A 20406-nucleotide genomic window follows, 5' to 3' on the forward strand; every position below is an offset into this window, starting at 1 on the left:
ACTTATCTTGATGTGTGGTGAGCACTTTGAACCTCCAAGTGCTTCACGGAAGTTTATTATGTAGAGATGTAAAAATAAAAAATCATATTTTTTTTCACAAAAATGATTTTTTGCCCCCAATATTTTATTTTTTCCAAGGGTAACAGGAGAAATTGGACCCCAAAAGTTGTTGTGCAATCTGTCCTGAGTATTCTGATACCCCATATGTGGGGGTAAACCACTGTTTGGGCTCATGGCAGAGCTTGGAAGGGAAGGAGCGCCAATTGACTTTTCAATGCAAAATTGGCTGGAATTGAGAACAGACGCCATTGCTGCATTTGGAGAGCCCCTGATGTGCCTAAACATTGGAAACCCCCAATTCTAACTCCAACCCAAACCCCAACACACTCTTAACCCTAATCCCAACCCTAACTCTAATCCCAACCCTAACCTTAATCATAACTTTAGCCCCAACCCTAACCCTAAGTTTAGCCCCAACCCGAACCCTAACTTTAGCCCCAACCCTAACTCTAAGTTCAGCGCCAACCCCAACCCTAACCCCAACCCCAACCCTAACCCTAATGAGGAAATGGAAATAAATACATTTTTTAATTTTATTATTTTTCCCTAAGGGGGTGGTAAAAGAGGGGTTTAATTTACTATTAATAGCGGGTTTTTTATGTTTGGAAGTTGTCACACACTAAAACACACTTTTTATTTCCAAAAATAGCTTTTGCATCATCACATTTTGAGAGCTATAATTTTTCCATATTTTGGCCCACAGAGACATGTGAGGGCTTGTTTTTTTGGGACGAGTTGTCATTTTTATTGGTACCATTTGCGGGCACATGCCATTTTGTGATCACTTTTTATTCCAATTTTTGGGAGGCAGAATGAAAAAACCAGCAATTCATGAATTTCTTTTTTGGGGGCCTTTATACTGTTCCATCTATGGTAAACTTGATAAAGCACTTTTATTCTTCGGGTAAGTATGATTACAGCAATGCCTCATTCATATCTTTTTTTATGTTTTGGAGCATTTAAACAATACAAACTATTTTATATAAAAATAATTATTTTTGAATCACTTTATTCTGAGAGCTATAACTTTTTTATTTTTCTGGTGATGGAGCTATATAGTGGCTTGCTTTTTCCGGGACAATATGACATTTTCAGTGGTACCATGAATATTTATATCAGTCTTTTTGATCGCGTGTTATTCCACTTTTTGTTTGTCGGTATGAAGATAAAACATTGTTTTTTGCCTTTTTTTCTTTTTTCTTAATGGTGTTCATTAAAGGATTTACTAGTGGGACAGTATTATAGGTCAGGTCGTTACGGACGTGGCGGTACTTAATATGTATACTTTTATTGTTTAGATTTTTTTATTTAATTATTTACAGTATTTATTGCTGGAATAATTATTGATTTTTTCATTATTATTTTTTAAAATATTTTTACAGTTATTTAAAAAATGTTTTTTTTTAATTTAATTCTTACTTTTACACCATGTCCCCCTATGGGACACTCATTTTGTGCTGCATGATAGCTTCTATTGCATGCAGAGCTGCATGCTATAGAAGCTGTCAGCACTGCAGCTTCTGTGCACTGACCTGTGAGATTTCCTGACATCAGTGCAATCAGCTGCACTCCCCCCGTGAGCGCGACTGATCGGGTATGACATACTATCCCATCCATTGGCTATAAGGTCCAGGGCACAAGGACAGGATAGTACATCATATGTCCGAAAGGTGATAAATTACTGTTAAGATGAATTTGTTCAGATGAGTTTGCCAGTGAAGAAGTGCCAGGTACCATGGATCAAGTAATGAGACCTTTGTGTTGATTTATTATTATAATAACATTTTTTTAAATGAAAAAATAGTCTTCGCTTGTCAACATACACAAGAAAACGTGTACAAAACTAGGTCATATATAAAATCATAATTTTATTGTATGCCATATAAAAAATAAAACAAATTAAATTATTAATTAGTTTTAGTAGACAAAAGGAATCCATAAAAAATATGACAGGGCAGTATCATGGATGCTCAAAAGAAAAAACATAATCATACTTAAATCTGTAACATTGTAACAAGATTTATTTCCATCACTAAGATCCTATTCTAATATATAGCATGTGAAATAATGACAATATTGGCAAATACATCCAATTGGAAATATTTTGAAGTTCTTCTGATTAGCTATGTCACTTAGTGCATGTGTAGGGAATTAGTCTTAGGTATCAATGTATATAACCACTAACAATAAGCTAACTGTCGCAATATGACTGGTCATAACCCTAGATACCCAAGCTACTGCCATGACTACACATAAGGAAAGCGAATCACGACCAGTATACTACATTTCCAATTGGAGTTTTTTATTATTATTATCAAAACTAATACAAATTGGAATAGGATATTGGAAATGGGAATACGTCTTTAACCCCTTTACTCCCAAGGGTGGTTTGCATGTTAATGCCCGGGCCAATTTTTACAATTCTGACCACTGTCCCTTTATGAGGTAATAACTCTGGAAGGTTTCCATGGATCCTGGTGATTCTGACAGTGTTTTCTCATGACATATTGTACTTCATGTTAGTGGTTAAATTTCATTCATATAACTTGCATTTATTTGTGAAAAAAATGGAAATTTAGCAAAAATTTTGAAAATGTTGCAATTTTCCAACTTTGAGTTTTTATGCTCTTAAATCACAGAGATATGGCACTCAAAAAACTTAATAAATAACATTTCCCTCATGTTTCCTTTACATCAGCACAATTTGAGAACCAAAATTTTTTTTTGTTAGGAAGTTATAAGGATTAAAAGTTGACCAGCGATTTCTCATTTTTACAACACCATTTTATTTTTAGGGATCACATTTGAAATCACCTTGAGGTGTCGAATATGATAGAAAGTACCCAAAAGTGACACCATTCTAAAAACTGCATCCCTCAAGGTTCTCAAAACCACATTCAAGAAGTTTATTAACCCTTCAGGTGCTTCACATGAATTTTTTGAATGTTTAAAAAAATGAACATTTAACTTTTTTTCACCAAAAAAATTACTTCAGGTTCAATTTTTTTATTTTACCAAGGGTAACAGGAGAAATTAGACTGCAAAAGTTATTGTGCAATTTGTCCTGAGTATGCTGATACCTGATATGTGGGGGGAACAACTATTTCGGAGCATGGCAGAGCTTAGAAGGGAAGAAGCGCCGTTTGACTTTTTCACTGCAAAATTGGCTGGAATTCAGGTCGGATGCCATGTCACGTTTGGAGAGCCCCTGATGTGCCTAAAAGGTGGAAACCCCCACAAGTGACCCCATTTTGGAAACTAGACCCCCTGAGGAACTTTCACAGATATGTGGTGAGCACTTTGAACCCCCAAGGGCTTTACAGAAGTTTATAACGTACAGCTGTACAATTAAAAGATGATATTTTTTCCATAAAAATGATCTTTTCCCCCCAAATTTTTATTTTCCCAAAGGTAACAGGACCGCAAAAGTTATTGTGCAATTTGTCCTGAGTAAGCTGATAGCCCACATGTGGGGGTAAACCACTATTTGGGCACATGGCAGAGCTCGGAAGGGAAGCAGCGCCATTTGACTTTTTTTGGCTGGAATTGAGATCGGACACCACGTCGCATTTGGAAAGCCCCTGATGTGCCAAAACAGTGGAACTCCCCCAATTCTAACTCCAACCCTAACCCCAACACACCCCTAACCCTAATCTCAGCCCTAACCCTAGCCTTAACCTTAGCCCTAACCCCAGCCCTAACCCTAGGTCCTAACCCTAGCCCTAACCCTAATGGGAAAATGGAAATAAATACATTTTTTAATGTATTATTTTCCATAACTAAGGGGGTGATAAAGGGGGGGTTGATTTACTATTTATGGCCGGCTTTTATATTTTGCAGCTGTTGCACGCTAAATGACACTTTTTATTGTAAAAATACTTTTTGGATCACCACATTTTGAGAGCTATAATTTTTTCATATTTTGACCCACAGAGTCATGTGAGGTCTTATTTTTTGCGGGACGAGTTGGCGTTTTGTTTTTATTGGTACCATTTTCGGGCATGTGACATTTTTTGATCGCTTTTTATTCTGACTTTTGGGATGCAGAATAAACAAAAACCAGCATTTCATGAATTTCTTTTGGGGGGTGCGTTTACACCATTCCACATTTGGTAAAATTGATGAGACGGTTTCATTCTTCGGGTCAGTACGGTTACAGCGATACCTCATTTATGTATTTGTTTATGTGTTGACGATGCAATGAAACCAATTTTATATAAAAAATTATTATTTTTGCATCGCTTTATTCTGCAAGCTATAACTTTTTTATTTTTTTGCTGATGATGCTGTGTGACAGCTCGTTTTTTGTGGGACAAGATGATGTTTTCAGCGGTACCATGGTTATTTATATCTGTCTTTTTGATCGCGTGTTATTGCACTTTATGTTCGGCGGTATGATGATAAAGCATATTTTTTGCTTCATTTTTTATTTTTATTTTTTAAGGGCTTCAGTAAAGGGGTTAACTAATGGGACAGTTTTATAGGGCGGGTCATTACGGACACGGCGATACCAAATATGTGTACTTTTATTGTTTCTTTTATTTTCAAAAAATGAATTTATTAGGAAATATTTTTTTTCAATTTATTTAGTGATTTTTTTATAAATTATTTTTACACTTTTTTTTACTTTATCACATTGTCCCAGGGGGGCACATTATTGCAATATGTCAGATCGCTGATCTGACACCTTGCACAGCAGTGTGTCAGATCGGCGATCTGCAGGCACTGCTGGAGGCTTTCTCATGCCTGCGCTCAGCAGGCAGTTAGAAAGCCGCCTTCCTGCAGGCCCCCGAAGGTCCCCGCCGCCATGTTGGATCCGGGACCTGCAGGGAAGGAGACCCTGCAGCAGCACTGCACATCGCGCTGCTGCGGGGGTCTCAGGGAGGCACGGATGGAGTCCCCTCCCTGCCGATGCTTCCCTGATCCTCTGGTACACTGCGATCAGGTTTGATCGCAGTGTGCCAGCGGTTAATGTGTGAGGGCGGTCCGTGACACCCCTGACACATAGTGCCGGGTTTCAGCTGTGATAATCAGCTGACGCCCGGCCGCGATTAGCGGCGCTCCCCCACAGGGGCGCCGCTGATCACTATGATGTACTATTCCGTTCTTGGGACTTAGGTCCCAGGTCACATGGACAGAATAGTACATCTAATGTAGGAAAGGGGTTAAGTAAATAGGTTTAGAGAGAATTGACATTTTCAGTAAGTTTCCATGAGTGTAAGCTGAATAGCTTTACTAGATAACATGAATATTCTCATTTATCCACAATAACATATTTTAATTGTACCTGAGAGCAACTCACCATTCTAGTCAGAAAATACTGTCCCAGCATGTACTCCTGATGAAGAAGGGGCAAAACTCACACTGGGGCATTGGAATAGTGTTTTCTAGTTGCTCTCTGTTACAGTTACAGAATGTTATTGTAGATGCGTGTGAACATTCATGTCATTTTTTTTACAGATGCTCAGATTATATTCATGAGAATCTACTGACAATGTAATTTCTCTTTTTTCTTATAGCTATTTATTTAAGTCATTAGCACCAATAGTTTATTTTCATTCTTAGTTGTTACATTTGTATAAATGTTTATAAATTGAACATCCTTGGTGCTAACCTTTGCTATTTTCCCTGTTGTCTACTATGCCTAATTAATTCATTTAACTGTTGTTGTTTTTATATATGATATGCAATAAAATAATAATAATATTTTTAAATATGACCTAGCATCTCCATTTTTCTGTGTTATATATATTTATAAATAGCAGTGGTCATTTTCAATTCATTGTATGCATTGACAACTTTTATGGTTATTTTTATATGAGGGAAAGTTTTCAACCTCTAAATGATATCACAGTGTGTTAAAAATTAAAAGGCTAAAATAAAGGAACCTAAAAGGAAAGCTTCCTTTCTCATTTGAGAAAGTAGAAGGCAAGGTCTCACATTGTGTCAGCATTTAACACTATTTGATAATTGTTTGACATGGGTGTGATCCAATCAACATGTGCAAATCTACACTGAAAAATTAGTGAACACCACTTCTAAAAACTTGTTTCAGTAGGTTCAAAGCTATAAATGCAGCAAAAAGTGATTCTCTACCTAATTGATTCAACAAGTACAAGTGCAAAACCAGCCAGCTCTACCCTCTCCTAGTGTATCCTTACCCGTCCCTGTAGACTGTGAGCCCTCGCAGGCAGGGTCCCCTCTCCTTCTGTACTTGTGTGTCCCTTGTCTTACATATGTTTATTGCAGCTGTCTATATTTCCCCTTTTCACATGTAAAGCGCCATGTAATAAATGGCGCTATATAAATGTATAATAATAATTATGAATCTGAAAGATAAAATACATATCATCGTCTTTAAAATATCAATTTTAGCTCCTGTCACAATTCATTAGGAGCATTAATCTTCAGAGTTTCTGGGTTTGCAGTAAAAGTACTATCTGTAAACATCTGAGTGTTATTTGCCAGCCACACAAACCTATTCAATGTTTTTTAGGGATTAGATATTTTTGTATTTCACTTTAAATAGTAAGTACAGTTTTCAATTTTGGTCTATCCTTGTTCATGCTAACCCTTATTTTAGGAACCCAAGCATGTATAAATACTTAGACATTGATACATTGATGTCTGAAGTTCATGACTTAATGGTTAGAGCACATGCATTGATTTGTTACAGAAGTGGATACATCACAAAGAGAAAGTAGGACATGTTTAACTTTAATCCTTTCCTGCTTTGTAACTTATGCCTTTAAAAGCACATGTTTTACAGTACACCAAGATCAATAATCTTTGAAAAGTATCTTCTTTTCTATCCTATGTTCAGGGAGCAACAAGAGGAAAAAAAGAGTATTTCAGAATCGTGCATACCAAATGTGATTGCCATAAAACTTCAGGTCACAGCCTGTGTTACGAAAGTAGATGTATATGACTAAGATGTATTCCTTTAGAATTATATAAATTAAATTCGGTATATTCTGAAAGAAAGCTGTTGAATAATAATGGCTTTGCTGTTGGAACCAGAATACATTATAAGTCTAAAGTTCTAATAATCACAGCCCTATTGAAAACACACCTTCTTAACAGTATCCTTGTGCCATACAATAGAGTTTATATGTAAACCATTTCCTGCTCTTCTTCACTATTCTAAAACATATTTGCAAATGATTTGATAGACTGAAAATAAAAGAAATAATGTATGTGGAATTTAATTTACAAAACAATTCATCAGCTATTAGACAGGCTGAAGAGTCCTTCCAATATGTAGGATAACATGAATCGGATGTGGTTCCAAGTTTGTGCTATTAGAGACTGAACATTTAACTATATATAATACCTTTAATCTAAAAGGATCTTTATGTTTTGACCTATTGTAAAAAATGTGAGTGAATCAAAAAAGAAGATGGAAAATGTGGTAGAATCCAGTGTATGTTTGATCCTAGGAAGAATTGGAGGAATATAGATCACAGCAAAAAAGTATACAATACATAAAAAGTGACATTTCCAGGGAAAAGGATATAACATTAATAGACAGCTTAACAAAACTAACACAACAGTGGTTAAAACTTTATCTTTTGTATATTTAGAAAGGATTTTTAGAGTACCTAATTTGGAGAAACTTGAACGAGGATTCTAGTAAATGACCTACAATATTGCCAAGAAGAGACATTATGTGACAAGTCAAAGCATTAAGGAGGAGGCTGTTGTAGCTAAGATGTGTTCGGTGTTCAGATGGGATCTGGAGGATGTTAATGACTGCCTTCTAGTGTTTTGTGTGATTCCAACTACCTCACTAGGAACATATTTTAAAGTTTAGAAATACTATTTTTAAGAAATGGCAGCAAAAGTGCTAGTTCTTTTAAACGATTTCAGTGCAATGTGTAGAATAGTTTAATGCTCTGAAGGTAGAAATTGTAATTGGTTAGGACTTATTAAAATAAATGACAGGTGAAAAAGGTATACACAAAAAAAATAGGAACGTAAGTGAATATAACACCACCAGGAGTATAGATCACAAAATATTATTTATTAATGTAAATTACCAACAAAATACATCATCAGAACTGCAAAGTGCCATAAAATTCAGGGAAAGGTTATCTCCTGTGAGGTAGCGCTGTCATTTACTTAGGGGATTCTCGCTTGCAGCGAGCAAAAAACAGTTCCGGCACGGATTTTCCATCAAATCATACAGTGCTTGGGGTTTACTCACGCCTCATAAACCACAGCAGCAACAGAAAGTTCACTTAATAGCATTACCAGCATAGCGTCCATTATAAAGCTTCACTCTTATTATCAATGTCCAGTACGCAGGCTCACTTAGCCTCACAAAGATGTACTACAAGAAAATCATGAAAATGTTTGAATCTCATCTTCCTTAGTGCCAATAATGTAGAAAAAAAAGACATGGACCCAACATAAAAAATCATAGAATGATCTAATACCACTAGGCAAAAATGTACAAAACTGAACATGTGCTTCTTAGTTTAACATTCTGATCAGACTGTATGAAGCCCACTATCACATCATGGTTAACCTCTTTGTGAAATCCTAGCCTAAAAGTGTATTGCCATGTGCAAAACATTATCTATGTGACAGTGCACCAAGAGCGGGAGCAGCCTGGTGCTTCACAGAGCCCATGCTGCAAGGCTGAGTCCCCATGACTCCATGCCACACCAACCCACAAATAAAGTCCGTGGAGCCTCATTTAAAAGTCTCAAACACGGGACTAGCCAGATCTTCCTCCAGGGAAGGACCTAGCCAAGGAGTGGTTCCTTTCGGAAACCACCAAATTAAGTGGCCCTTTAAATCAATATCCAGCTCTTTACGAGTTTACAGATATGACAAGGGAAATACCAAGGCCAGGTATCCATCCACAGACAGCTGTTTCAGGGTGCTGCCCCTCATCAGTGTGGAGTAGGATTCTGACTAGGTGGGAGCAATGCCTAGTAGACCAACATCACGAAACAATCACTGACCTCAGGGAGACTAGTCAAAGAAAACACTGCGGCAGCCGGCAAAGGTGCTCAATCAGTGAAATCCTAGCCTTGGTATTTCCCTTGTCATATCTGTAAACTCGTAAAGAGCTGGATATTGACTTAAAGGGCCACTTAATATGGTGGTAATGGTGGTTTCCGAAAGGAGACACTCCTTGGCTGGGTCCTTCCCTGGAGGAAGATCTGGCTAGTCCCGTGTTTGAGACTCTTAAATGAGGCTCCTCAGATTTTATTTGCATATTCGTATTTCCCAGGGAGCAATGCACCTAGGATTTCACTGATTGAACGCCTTTGTCGGCTGCCGCAGTGTTTGCTTTGACTTGTCTCCCTGAGGTCAGTGATTGTTTCGTGATGTTGGTCTACACCAACCCACAGGCACATCATCACAGCAACAATGGCTGCTACACAGCACCAACCCCAGGTAAACAGATGTAAAAAACTCACCTCCCCAAAGCTTTCAGACTGCACTCATTTTTGCTCTCAGTTCATAGTCTGAGTCCTTGTGGAAGGTCAGTTTTTTAGTCATATGTTAAAGTTTGGGCACCCCTATTAATGTTAACCTTTTTTCTTTATAACAATTTTGGTTTTTGCAACAGCTATTTCAGTTTCATATATCTAATAACTGATGGACTTAGTTATATTTCTAGATTCAAATGAGGTTTATTGTACTAACAGAAAATGTGCAATCTGCATTTTAACAAAATTTGACCAGTGCAAAAGTATGGGCACCCTTATCATTTTCTTGATTTGAACACTCCTAACCACTTTTTACTGACTTCCTGAAGCACTAAATTGGTTTTGTAACCTCATTGAGCTTTGAACTTCATAGCCAGGTGTATCAAATCATGAGAAAAGGTAAGGTGGCCACTTGCAAGAAGTTCTCCTATTTGATTCTCCTATGAAGAGTGGCATCATGGGCTCCTCAAAACAACTCTCAAATGATCTGAAAACAAAGATTATTCAACATAGCTTTTCAGGGGAAGGATACAAAAAGTTGTAAAAATTTGATCAGCATTTTCTCATTATTCCTGCAAAATTAATTAAACCATTTTTTTAGGGACCACATGACATTTGAAGTTACTTTGAGGCGTCTATGTAACAGAAGATAACTAAAAGTGACACCATTATAAAAACTGCATCTTCAAGGTGCTCAAAACCACATTTAAGAAGCTTATTAACCATTGAGGTGCTTGATGGGAATTTTTGGAATGTGCAAAAAATATGACATTTTACTTTTTAATTTTTTTTTTACTTTAGACCCCATTTTATTTAATTTTGCAAGAGAAAAGGATAAAATGGACCCCAAAATTTGTTATGCAATTTCCTCTAAACGTCTTGATACCCCATATGTGGGGGAAAACTACTATTTGAGTTCACGGCAAAGCTCAGAAAGAAAGGAACGCTATTTGACTTTTTTGATGTAAAATATTTCTGGAATAATTTGCGGATGCCATGACATGTTTGCAGAGCCTCTAATGTGCCTAATCAGTAGAAAACACCCCTAAATGACACCTTCTTGGAAACTATACCCCTTATGGAACATATGTAAATGTGTGGTGAGCACTTTGAACCCCTAGGTGCTTCATATATGCTTCTAATGTAGAGCCGTGGAAATAAAAAAAATCTAATTTTTACCGCAACAATGTTCTTTTAGACCCATTTTGTTATTATCACAAGGGCAACAGGAGAAAATGGACTTTGAAATTTGTTGTGCAGTTTCTCTTGAGTATGTAAATACCTCATATGTGAGGGAAAACAACTGTTGTGATGCAATGCAGGGCTCAGAAAGAAAGAATTGGAACTCAGACTTTGATGCAATGGTCTGGGGGTGTCATGTTGCATTTGGAGAGCCACTGATGTGCCTAAACTGTGGAAGCTCAACACAAGTGACCCTAGTTTTGAAACTAGACCCCTCAAGAAATGTACTTAGATGTGTGGGGAGCACCTTACTCCTTCAGGTGCTTAACAGAAGTTTATAAAGTAGAGTCTTGAAAATATAAAAAAAAATCACATTTGAGCTTTGCACTGTGCTTTTGATGCACGGTGCAAAGCTCAGAAGGGAAGAAGCACAATATTTGAGTTCAGATTTTGCTGGATTGGTTAGAGGGTGCCATGTCACATTGACAGAGCCCCTAAGGTGCCAGAACAGCAGAAACTCCCATAAGAGAAGCTATTTTGCAAACTACACATCTCAATGAAATCATCTAGGGGTGCAGTAATCACATTGACACCACAGGGGGGGTCACAGAATTTTATTACATTTGGCAGTGAAGAAAACATAATACACATTTTTACCACCAAAGTTTAGCACTAGATTTTACACTTGTTCACTGGGAAATGTTTAAAAATGGCACTAAAATATGTTCCACAATTTCTGCTGAATGTTGAAATAGACCTTATGTGGCTGTACAGTATTACTTTGCCATACAGAGTTACTCAGGAGGGATGAAGCACTATTTGCCTCCTGGAACGCAGATTTTCCTAGAATGGTTTGCAGACTCCATATACAGAGCCCATAAGTGCTAGGAGAGCAGAATCCCTCCTAAGAAACCCCATTTTCGAAATGATACTCTTTTGGGAATTTATCTATAGGTGTAGTGAAGATTGAATCTCCATGGGTGTCTTCCAGAAACAAGCAGCAGTGGATTTTGCTGAATGAAAATTGCAAACTGACATTGTAGTGGCCAGTAGGTTGCGGAAGTACATTTTATGGACCAGTAGGTTATGCCCACTTTATACATCTGGAGACAAGCACTTGTAAACTAGATTGTCTCTCATCGCTACAAAGGTGCCAAATACGTGAAAGCTAAATCTGTTTTAGGCACACTTTGGGGCTCAGAAGGGAGCGGTACATTTGGATTTGGAAGTGCAGAATTTGCTGAATTTCTTTTCGGGTGCGATGAGCCATTTTGCTTTTCTCCACAGCCTTTGCACTACCAATAACATGGAAACCTCCTGTATTTCCATTGACAGATGAAGGACCTGAGTAGAGACTTGCTTTTTTGGGGGGAAACTGTTGAAGCTTTTATTGAGAACATTTTGCATAAAGTTTTTAATTACATTTATCCAGTAATTCAAGAGTTTTTTTAGGGGGTTTTGTTATGTCGTTCCCCGTGTAGTAAAATTGATATGGCAGTTGATATGGGTTTTCTTTGGGTTAGTATGATTACAGTGATATCACATTTATATCATTTTTTATGCCTGGCACTTTTAAACAATGAAACCAATTTTATGGAAAAAATAATTATATTTGCATTGCTTTATTCTGAAAGATATAACTTTTTTATTTTTCTGCTGATGACGCTGTGTTTTTGCAGGACAAAATATTTATTTACATTCTTCTTTTTGATTGCATTTTTTGTTTGGTGGTATGATGATAAAGTATCTTTTCTTGCCTCATTTTTTATTTAATTATTTTCTTGTGCTCTCTAAAAGTGTTAACTAGTGGTTCAGTTTTATAGGGCGGGGCATTACGGACTCGGTGATAACAAATATATGTACTTTTTTTCATAAAAAATTTATTTATGAGTACGATATATTTTTATTTTTATAGTTTTGTGATTTTATTTTTAATAGCTGAAGAGCCCGGCGCTGCCCGGGCATAGTAACTAACTGTGGTTAGTTATAACAAATTATAATTAAGCTCCATCCCATAGACCCGTGCCCATATACCCATCATACATATCCACGATCCCATAGGCCTGTGCCCATATACCCATCATACATATCCTCCATCCCATAGTCAAGTGCCCATATACCCATCACACATCCTCCATCCCATAGTCCCATGCCCATATACCCATCATACATGTTCGCCATCCCATAGTCAAGTGCCCATATACCCATCACACAACCTTCATCTCATAGTCCAATGCCCATATACCCATCATACATATCCTCCATCCCATAGTCCCGTGCCCATATACCCATCATACATATCCTCCATCCCATAGTCCCGTGCCCATATACCCATCATACATATCCTCCATCCCATAGTCCAGTGCCCATATACCCATCACACATCCTCCATCTCATAGTCAACCATTATGACATCATAATGAGCAGTGGGGCTTGCAACCTATGATGACACCAGCATCGCCATGGCAACCATTGTGACATCATAATGAGGGGCGGGGCTTGATACGCACACACTGTTTCCCCATTATGTAGATAGGGGCATTATGATATCATAATGAGGGGCGGGGCTTGACACGCACACACTTTTTCCCCAGTATGTAGATAGGGGCAAAATTGTTTGGTGAATTGGAACGCGCCGGGTTAAAATTTCACCTCACAACATAGCTTAGGATGCTCTCGGGGTCCAGATGTGTGACTGTGCCAAATTTTGTGGCTGTAGCTGCGATGGTGCGGATGCCTATCCCGGACATACACACACACACACACACACAAACATACACACACACACATACATACATACATACATACATACGCACTTTGAGCTTTATATATTAGATTAAGAAAAATTCTTTTTCACTTTCGTTTTACTTTTTTTACTTTGTCCTACTATGGGAATTTTACTTTTCACAGTCTGATCACTTGTAAAGCATAGCAAAGCAAGAGCTGCACTGACACACAAACTTGTTACACCATGCTCTGAGCATGTTGTGGCAAGTTTGCTAGCTCTCGTGACCCTAATGTCATCATGACAACATTGGCTCACCATGGTAATTATCGGCCCTTCACGATGACGTTGCAGGGATGCCTATCGAACATCAGGGAGGGCTTCCTCCCTCTGCAGGCCTGCTAAATGCTGCTATCGATATAGATTGCAGCATTTTTACGATTAAGGTGCTCGGAGTGGTGAGGGTACTGCTCCTGTCACTGAGTTCTGGGTGTCAGCTGTCAGAATCAGTTGACACATAGTGATGATTCGATGTGCACGGTCTCTGTGCCTGCAAAATCACCATGATGTATCCATACATCCAAGGTAGGTAAGTACCTAGTGATTTGGACGTATGGATATGTTCAAGGTCATGAATGGGGTTAATGCCTTGTAAGATCTGGCAGCCTGGTAACTGTCTACACATTTAGGAATTAAGGAAGTCCCCCTAACACTTGTTACATTTTATAGAAATGATTATCTTTTAGCTTATTAGAAAGCACATCATGAACATCCAAACAATGAAGACGGCAAGGAGTTCTTATTCTGCTATTTTATGGCTATTAGGCCTGGATCACACATGCGAGATAAATGGCCGAGTCTCGCATGTTAATACCTGCCACTGCCACCAGCATTCAGGAGCGGAGCGTGCGGCTACATGTATTGCTATGCGGCTGCACGCTCCGCTCCCATGTTTCTCGCATGTATGATCCCGGCCTTACAAGGATTTTAACCTGTTCACTCCCGGGCTATTTTCCATTTTTCTCTGGGGGGATTCTCCCTTTTCTTCCAAAATCCATAACTTTTTTATTTTTTAGTCCATATAGCTGTTTGAAGGCTTATTTGGTTGTTTTTTGTGGGAAAAGTATTAATTTTGAATGACATCACTCACTTTTGAAGATAGTGTACTGGAAAACAAGAAAAAAAAATTCAAGTGCATTGAAATGAAAAAAAGTGCAATTACACAAGATTTTTATTTACCATGTTCACCATATGGTAAAACTCACCAGGTAATATGATTCTTCAGATCAGTATGAGTACGCATATTCTATACAAAAAAACATCTGAAATTTGTAGAAAAAAATAGTTTGCTTTTTTCGCCATTTTCCAAGACCCGCCTTATTTTCATTTTTTGGAAAATGGGGCTTTGTGAGGGCTTATTTTTGCTATTTTAGATGATATTTTTACTGATACCATTTTGGGGAAGATGCAATGTTTTGATATCCTCTTATTGCATTTTATTGCAATGTTATGGAGGTCAAAAACATAGATTGATCAAGTATTTTTAAAATGCAGTGATATCAAACATGAGTATTTTTGTTGTTTATTGTTGTAATGCTATTATCAGTGTTGTTCCCGCTCTAGAGGCTGGGTGCCCTCGAGGGTGTGGGTGCCCTGGGCAATTGCCTAGTTTTCTTCTCACCCCCTAAGGCTAACCCTGCATTGTCTCATACATTGTCAAATGCTTTTGATTATTCATAAAGTCACAGGTAAGTTTATTTAACGCGATTTTCCTAAACTTGTATGGCATGCTTCACTACTTGCCTTATTATAGAGGTGTAGCTCCTAGGGGAGAATATATTACTTTCAAGAGCCTATTGCCTTTGCAGATGTACAGGTAGTCAACGCCCAATTATACAATTTGGTGTGTAAGATATTGTTAAATCATTACATAAGTAAAATATAACATATTAACTAATTAAAATCTAGCATCAAGAACATAAAAAATACAATTCTACTTTTTTTACTTATTGTAATTGTAAACTTTGCTTAATTTCTAGCACTTACATTATTTTTTAACTTAATGCAGCAGCCAGTGTCATCTATATGGCTAATCGGTACTCGGACACGTCCGCTCTTCGCCAGTTCTTTCTTACAGTGGCTGCCATTCATTATAGGATCCAATTCAAAGTACTTGTTCTCACCCACAAAGCTCTCCAAAGTGCAGCACCCCCCTACATCCCCTCCCTCATTTCTGTCTATCGGCCTAACCGACCGCTGCACTCTGTAAATGACTTTCGACTAACCTCTGCACTGATCCGTACCTCCCACTCCCGACTCCAAGACTTCTCCCGCGCTGCGACAATCCTCTGGAATGCTCTACCCCAAGACATCAGGACTATCCACAATTTGCATAGTTTCAGGCGCTCCCTCAAAACACATTTGTTCAGAGCGGCTTATCACGTTCCCTAATCAAAGTCATTCTATGTGTAAGTGTGCATATGTAGCCCATTCACTATCTCCATCCATCCCTCACTCCCTCAAGATGGCTGGACCATCATTGTAAATACACCATTGTAAATGCACACCTGTACTTTGTATCTTCCTCACACCATTGTAGATTGTAAGCTCTCACGAGCAGGGGCATCTTATTTTGCTTTAATTATTGTATTGTTAGCGTTGTTACTTATGACTTGTGTTTTGAAACTGTTAAACTGTAAACCGCCGCGGAATATGTTGGTGCTATATAAATAAAGATTATTACTATTATTTTGTAAAAACAAATAGAATGTAAAAATGTCCACTTAATGCAAATACTACTTAATGAACAGAAAGCAATCTATTACATAACATTTGAACAGAAATAACTGTCTCACAGCTTTTTCTTGCTTTATTCTCAAATAATTTGTCATTTAAGAAGTGATTTTGTGGAGATGGTTGTATCATGAGATCATTCTTTCCCAGCAACAAAATAACAGAGATGCTTTCTCTCTGACATACACAATGATCATTAAAGTGGAACCTCCAAATAATGTGCATTAGAGTGTAGAAGCATTAAAATAACACAGACCATATAGGTCATTGTCCCAAAGGTTATATGTTCACCATTTAGAGATTGAATAAAAATAAAAGCCTTTGGATGGAAAGTATCAGAGAGAATCAAAGTGTGACCTGAGGGAAATTCGGAGTTTCTCGACACACTCAGGCTGAATGTATAAATAAGTTGTTCCTTTGAAGCACATCATTTTTAAAAGATATTACAGCCACAGAATAGGATATTAGTGATTAGAGCAATTGATGATAGTGCAATGAAGAAAACACAGTAAACAAGTATGATTATGAAATAGCTTACTAATTTCCGTAGCTATGATGCTTAGATTATGCCATTGGGATATTTCACGGTCCAAAGGTTTTGCTGTATAAATTGATCCATTTCCTGAGTGTATATTAAAAATTCTGTCAAGGTCAGTGTGTCGATCCAGAGAGAACCTAGCAGGAAAAACATGTTTATGAAATTCTACTTTTACTATAATTGGTATTTAACTATTCATAAATATCGCTCTCAATCCTAGTTTTCATTTTAAAAAATCTACTGCTATTCCTTCATATATTCAATTCTAAAGTAGAACAGTGTAAAAGATGGTAAATATTAATTTCTGATTTGTATTTCAATGTAAAGATCCACTGTGTTACCTTGCAACAAAATATATCCCCCCCGCAACTACCCTTTGGCTTGGTCTTGATGCGCCTTCATTTCATATTACCTAATTGCAAGCATTCTCTTCAACCTCTTCACTACAAGCCACAGATTTAAGTCGTCACTGCATTCTGAGCCATCACTTTGGCGATGTTCATCATAATGTCGTGTCATCACGACATTATGACACATGCTGCCAGTGAGACAGCAGTGTGCACAGTGATGGCCAAGGCCTAGACATGCCAAAAATCCTGACCTGAAGTGAAGAGGTCAAAGAGAATACTTGAGACAAGAGAATTCCACTCAAATAAATTCACTTGTTTCTAGTTGCCAAAATTAGCTGCATTATTTAAGCTCAGCAAACTGTAGGTACTACTAGCCAAAATCTGCAAAAAATATTGTGTAGTTTGATTAATAGCACATTACTCAGAATGTGTGTTGACACTGAATGAGTCCAAATGGAAGACAGCGTTATATGATATGTGGTTCTGGGTCAGGGTTGAAGAGAAATACCAAGTTCACCTCCAAGTCTGGATAGATAATTGTTTGTATTTAATCCTAAAGTTCAATTGGTTGTCCACTATTTAGATTATGATAGGCTATGTTTAGCCAATCACCAATATCACATAATAGGATTCTCATATCCAGCACCACCTCTGTTGGAGTGTTGGCAACTCCAGCAAAAACTTGATGTACATAGTGTGCAGAGCAAGTACACCACAGTGTCCAATGAGTAGTGACCAATCTAGTCTATTTTAGCAAAAGTCCCACTTATCTCAGTAGTTTTGGAAAGCAGCTGCACCCAAGAACAGCCATCATGCAGTGTATGAAGCTGGGCTGTTCCTGGTCCGCACACTGTCACCCATCTGCTGTTCTGTTCACTAGAAACTGATTGATGCAAGTGCCAAGTTTCAGATCCCCAAATATCTCATAATGAGGACTTTTCCTAAGGATTGTCCATTAAAATCAACAGTAGTGGAAAAACCCTTTAAGGCTAGTGATAATGTATTTAATTATTTTATGTGTATATTGTCTTTATCATTTATCTAAAACAAATTTGTCACTTTATGTATGTATTGTAATCTGAAGTTGCTTATAAAGTAATGGTATTTGTAGATACATTGGGCACTAGCCTCTCTACATTGTCATGATTTATTTAGTATTTTGTGATTATTGTGCACTAATTATATAATTAATAAATACATTTTAATTGTCTTTTGGATTGTGGGACATTATGAATTTGGTAAAGAACACTGTTTGTATGCTGGGACCACTCAACCCAAATCAAATTGTCAACTTTTGAGCTCTGATCATTGACTGATGGCCACAATGTGTTAGGCATCGGGTTCCGGGTGCAGCACAGCATGAGTCCCGAGCCTTGCCATCGGCAGTCTCCCATTCACCTCCGGCCGCAGTGGAGCCTGCTCAGCAGACTACACGATCCCAGTGTTCTGCCCACACCAGCATTGTAGGTTCGGTTGCTGCTGCCACCTCTGGTCCAGTTAAGGCAATGCAGCCTGGCCAGCAGCAAAAGACTCCAGAGTCTAAGTCTTTCCTTCGGTCCACTGAGCATGCTCATGAGACGATCTCCCATTGGGTCCTTCTCCAGTTCTGATTGGTCCATCAGGAGGATCAGGAAGGTCCCGGAAGGGCACGGCTATAAAAGGTTCACATGGCCGCCCCACCACACGCTATGATAGACTCTGAGGCTAATGTACTTAGTGTATGTATGATGATGGATGAATGAGCCTGGTGACTGATGCATTATAATTCCCCCCTCCTTGGATATTATGTATGAGTTAGGGTTAGGAATTAGAGTCAGCACATTAGCTCTAGCACTGCATAGCACCGCAATGTTGCTCCACATCTACCGCTAGCGCCTAGAGAGTCGGCCAGTATAGGCCTCCTTGGCCACTGCTACAGCAGCATCCACTACAGTAGCGCCATGCGCCGTGTGTGCGCTTTCCAGCACCGTTTGTTAGGCTGGTGAGTGGTGTCCGTCAGGGCGGATAGTGCACACTGTTATGAATGAGTTACCGTAGGAGGCAAAAACAGAAATACTAGCTAAGTCCAGAAAACCAGAGAAGTTGGCAGCTATCGGATTGCAGACCCCTGAACCTATCAACAACAACTAGCAGTAGCCGTGAGGGGTTCCTACGGTGCCCTAGACCCCTCGATCACAGCTGGAGAACTACATAGCCTAAAGACAGAAAGAGAAATCTAAACTGCCCCAGAGCAGACCCCAAAGCAATAGGCAGCCCCCAACATATAATGACGGTGAAGCAAGATGAAAAAACACTAACACAGATAGAAAGATAGGCTGAGCAAATGATGGGGCCCAAGCTAACTAAATAGGACAGGATAGAAAAGCTGCTGTCTGCAATCCGCCAAAACCCTATCAAAACAAGACCCAACAGACTGATAGGGAAAAAAGCCCTGAAGACGCTAGGCTTCAAAAAGACTATATCAGTACTCAGGTATTTTCTGAAGACAGAGCAAAAAGGAATTCAGCTCACCCCAGCAGAGAATGGCAGAAATCCAGAAAAACAAGGCAAAACAAAACCAAAACACAAATGCAAAAAGCAGAGCAGAAAACTTAGCTTTTGAGGAGCAGGAATCAGACTGGTCTCCTAGAATCTCTCTGAGAAATCACCAGCAAGGCAGAAGGGCGTCGGCTGCCTTATATCCAGTCTGCAATTCCAGTCACCCAGTCATCATAATCCTGCTCAGGTGCTTGGTAATCAGCCTCACTACCTTCCTTCACCAGAAGAGGGAGTTCATCAGACTTCAATGGTGAAGGGGAAAATGAACTCACAACAGTACCTCCCCCTTGAGAAGGGGTCACTGAACCCTCATCCACGCCACCAGGACGATCAGGGTGAGCCCGATGAAAGGAACGCACCAATCTTTTGGCATGAATATCAGAGGCAGAGACCCAGGAATTATCCTCCTGACCATAATCCTTCCAATTAACCAAATACTGGAGTCTCCGTCTAGCCAGACGGGAATCCAGTATCTTCTCTACCTCATATTCCATGTTACCTTCAACCATTACAGGATACGGATGTGCCACCCCAGGACCAACTGGTTCAACAAACCTCTTCAACAAGGATCTGTGAAACACATTATGGATTTTAAATGTGACAGGAAGAGCCAAACGAAAAGAGACAGGATTAATAATCTCCAAAATCTTGTAAGGTCCAACAAATCTAGGCTTAAACTTAGGAGAAGCCACCTTCATAGCGATATTTTTTGATGATAACCAAACCATATCACCAACCTTAAACTGGGGACCAATGGTCCTATGTCGGTTGGAA

At 38.6% G+C, this 20406-nt stretch overlaps 1 protein-coding gene across 3 annotated transcripts in view; it reads right to left on the reverse strand.

The window, feature by feature from the left end:
* The window catches only part of LOC141084631 (cadherin-10-like), an 879938-nt gene that overhangs the window by 90477 nt on the left and 769055 nt on the right, over positions 1 to 20406 (reverse strand). For all 3 annotated transcript variants that reach the window (XM_073569456.1, XM_073569455.1, XM_073569457.1), the window contains one exon: positions 16745 to 16881. In XM_073569456.1, coding sequence (XP_073425557.1) covers positions 16745 to 16881 — 137 coding nt within the window. The remainder of the gene's footprint in view (positions 1 to 16744; positions 16882 to 20406) is intronic.

This window comes from Dendrobates tinctorius, unplaced genomic scaffold, assembly GCF_039654945.1.
Source record: "Dendrobates tinctorius isolate UK_male_01 unplaced genomic scaffold, ASM3965494v1 ptg000025l, whole genome shotgun sequence".
NCBI classification, from domain to species: Eukaryota; Metazoa; Chordata; class Amphibia; order Anura; family Dendrobatidae; genus Dendrobates; species Dendrobates tinctorius.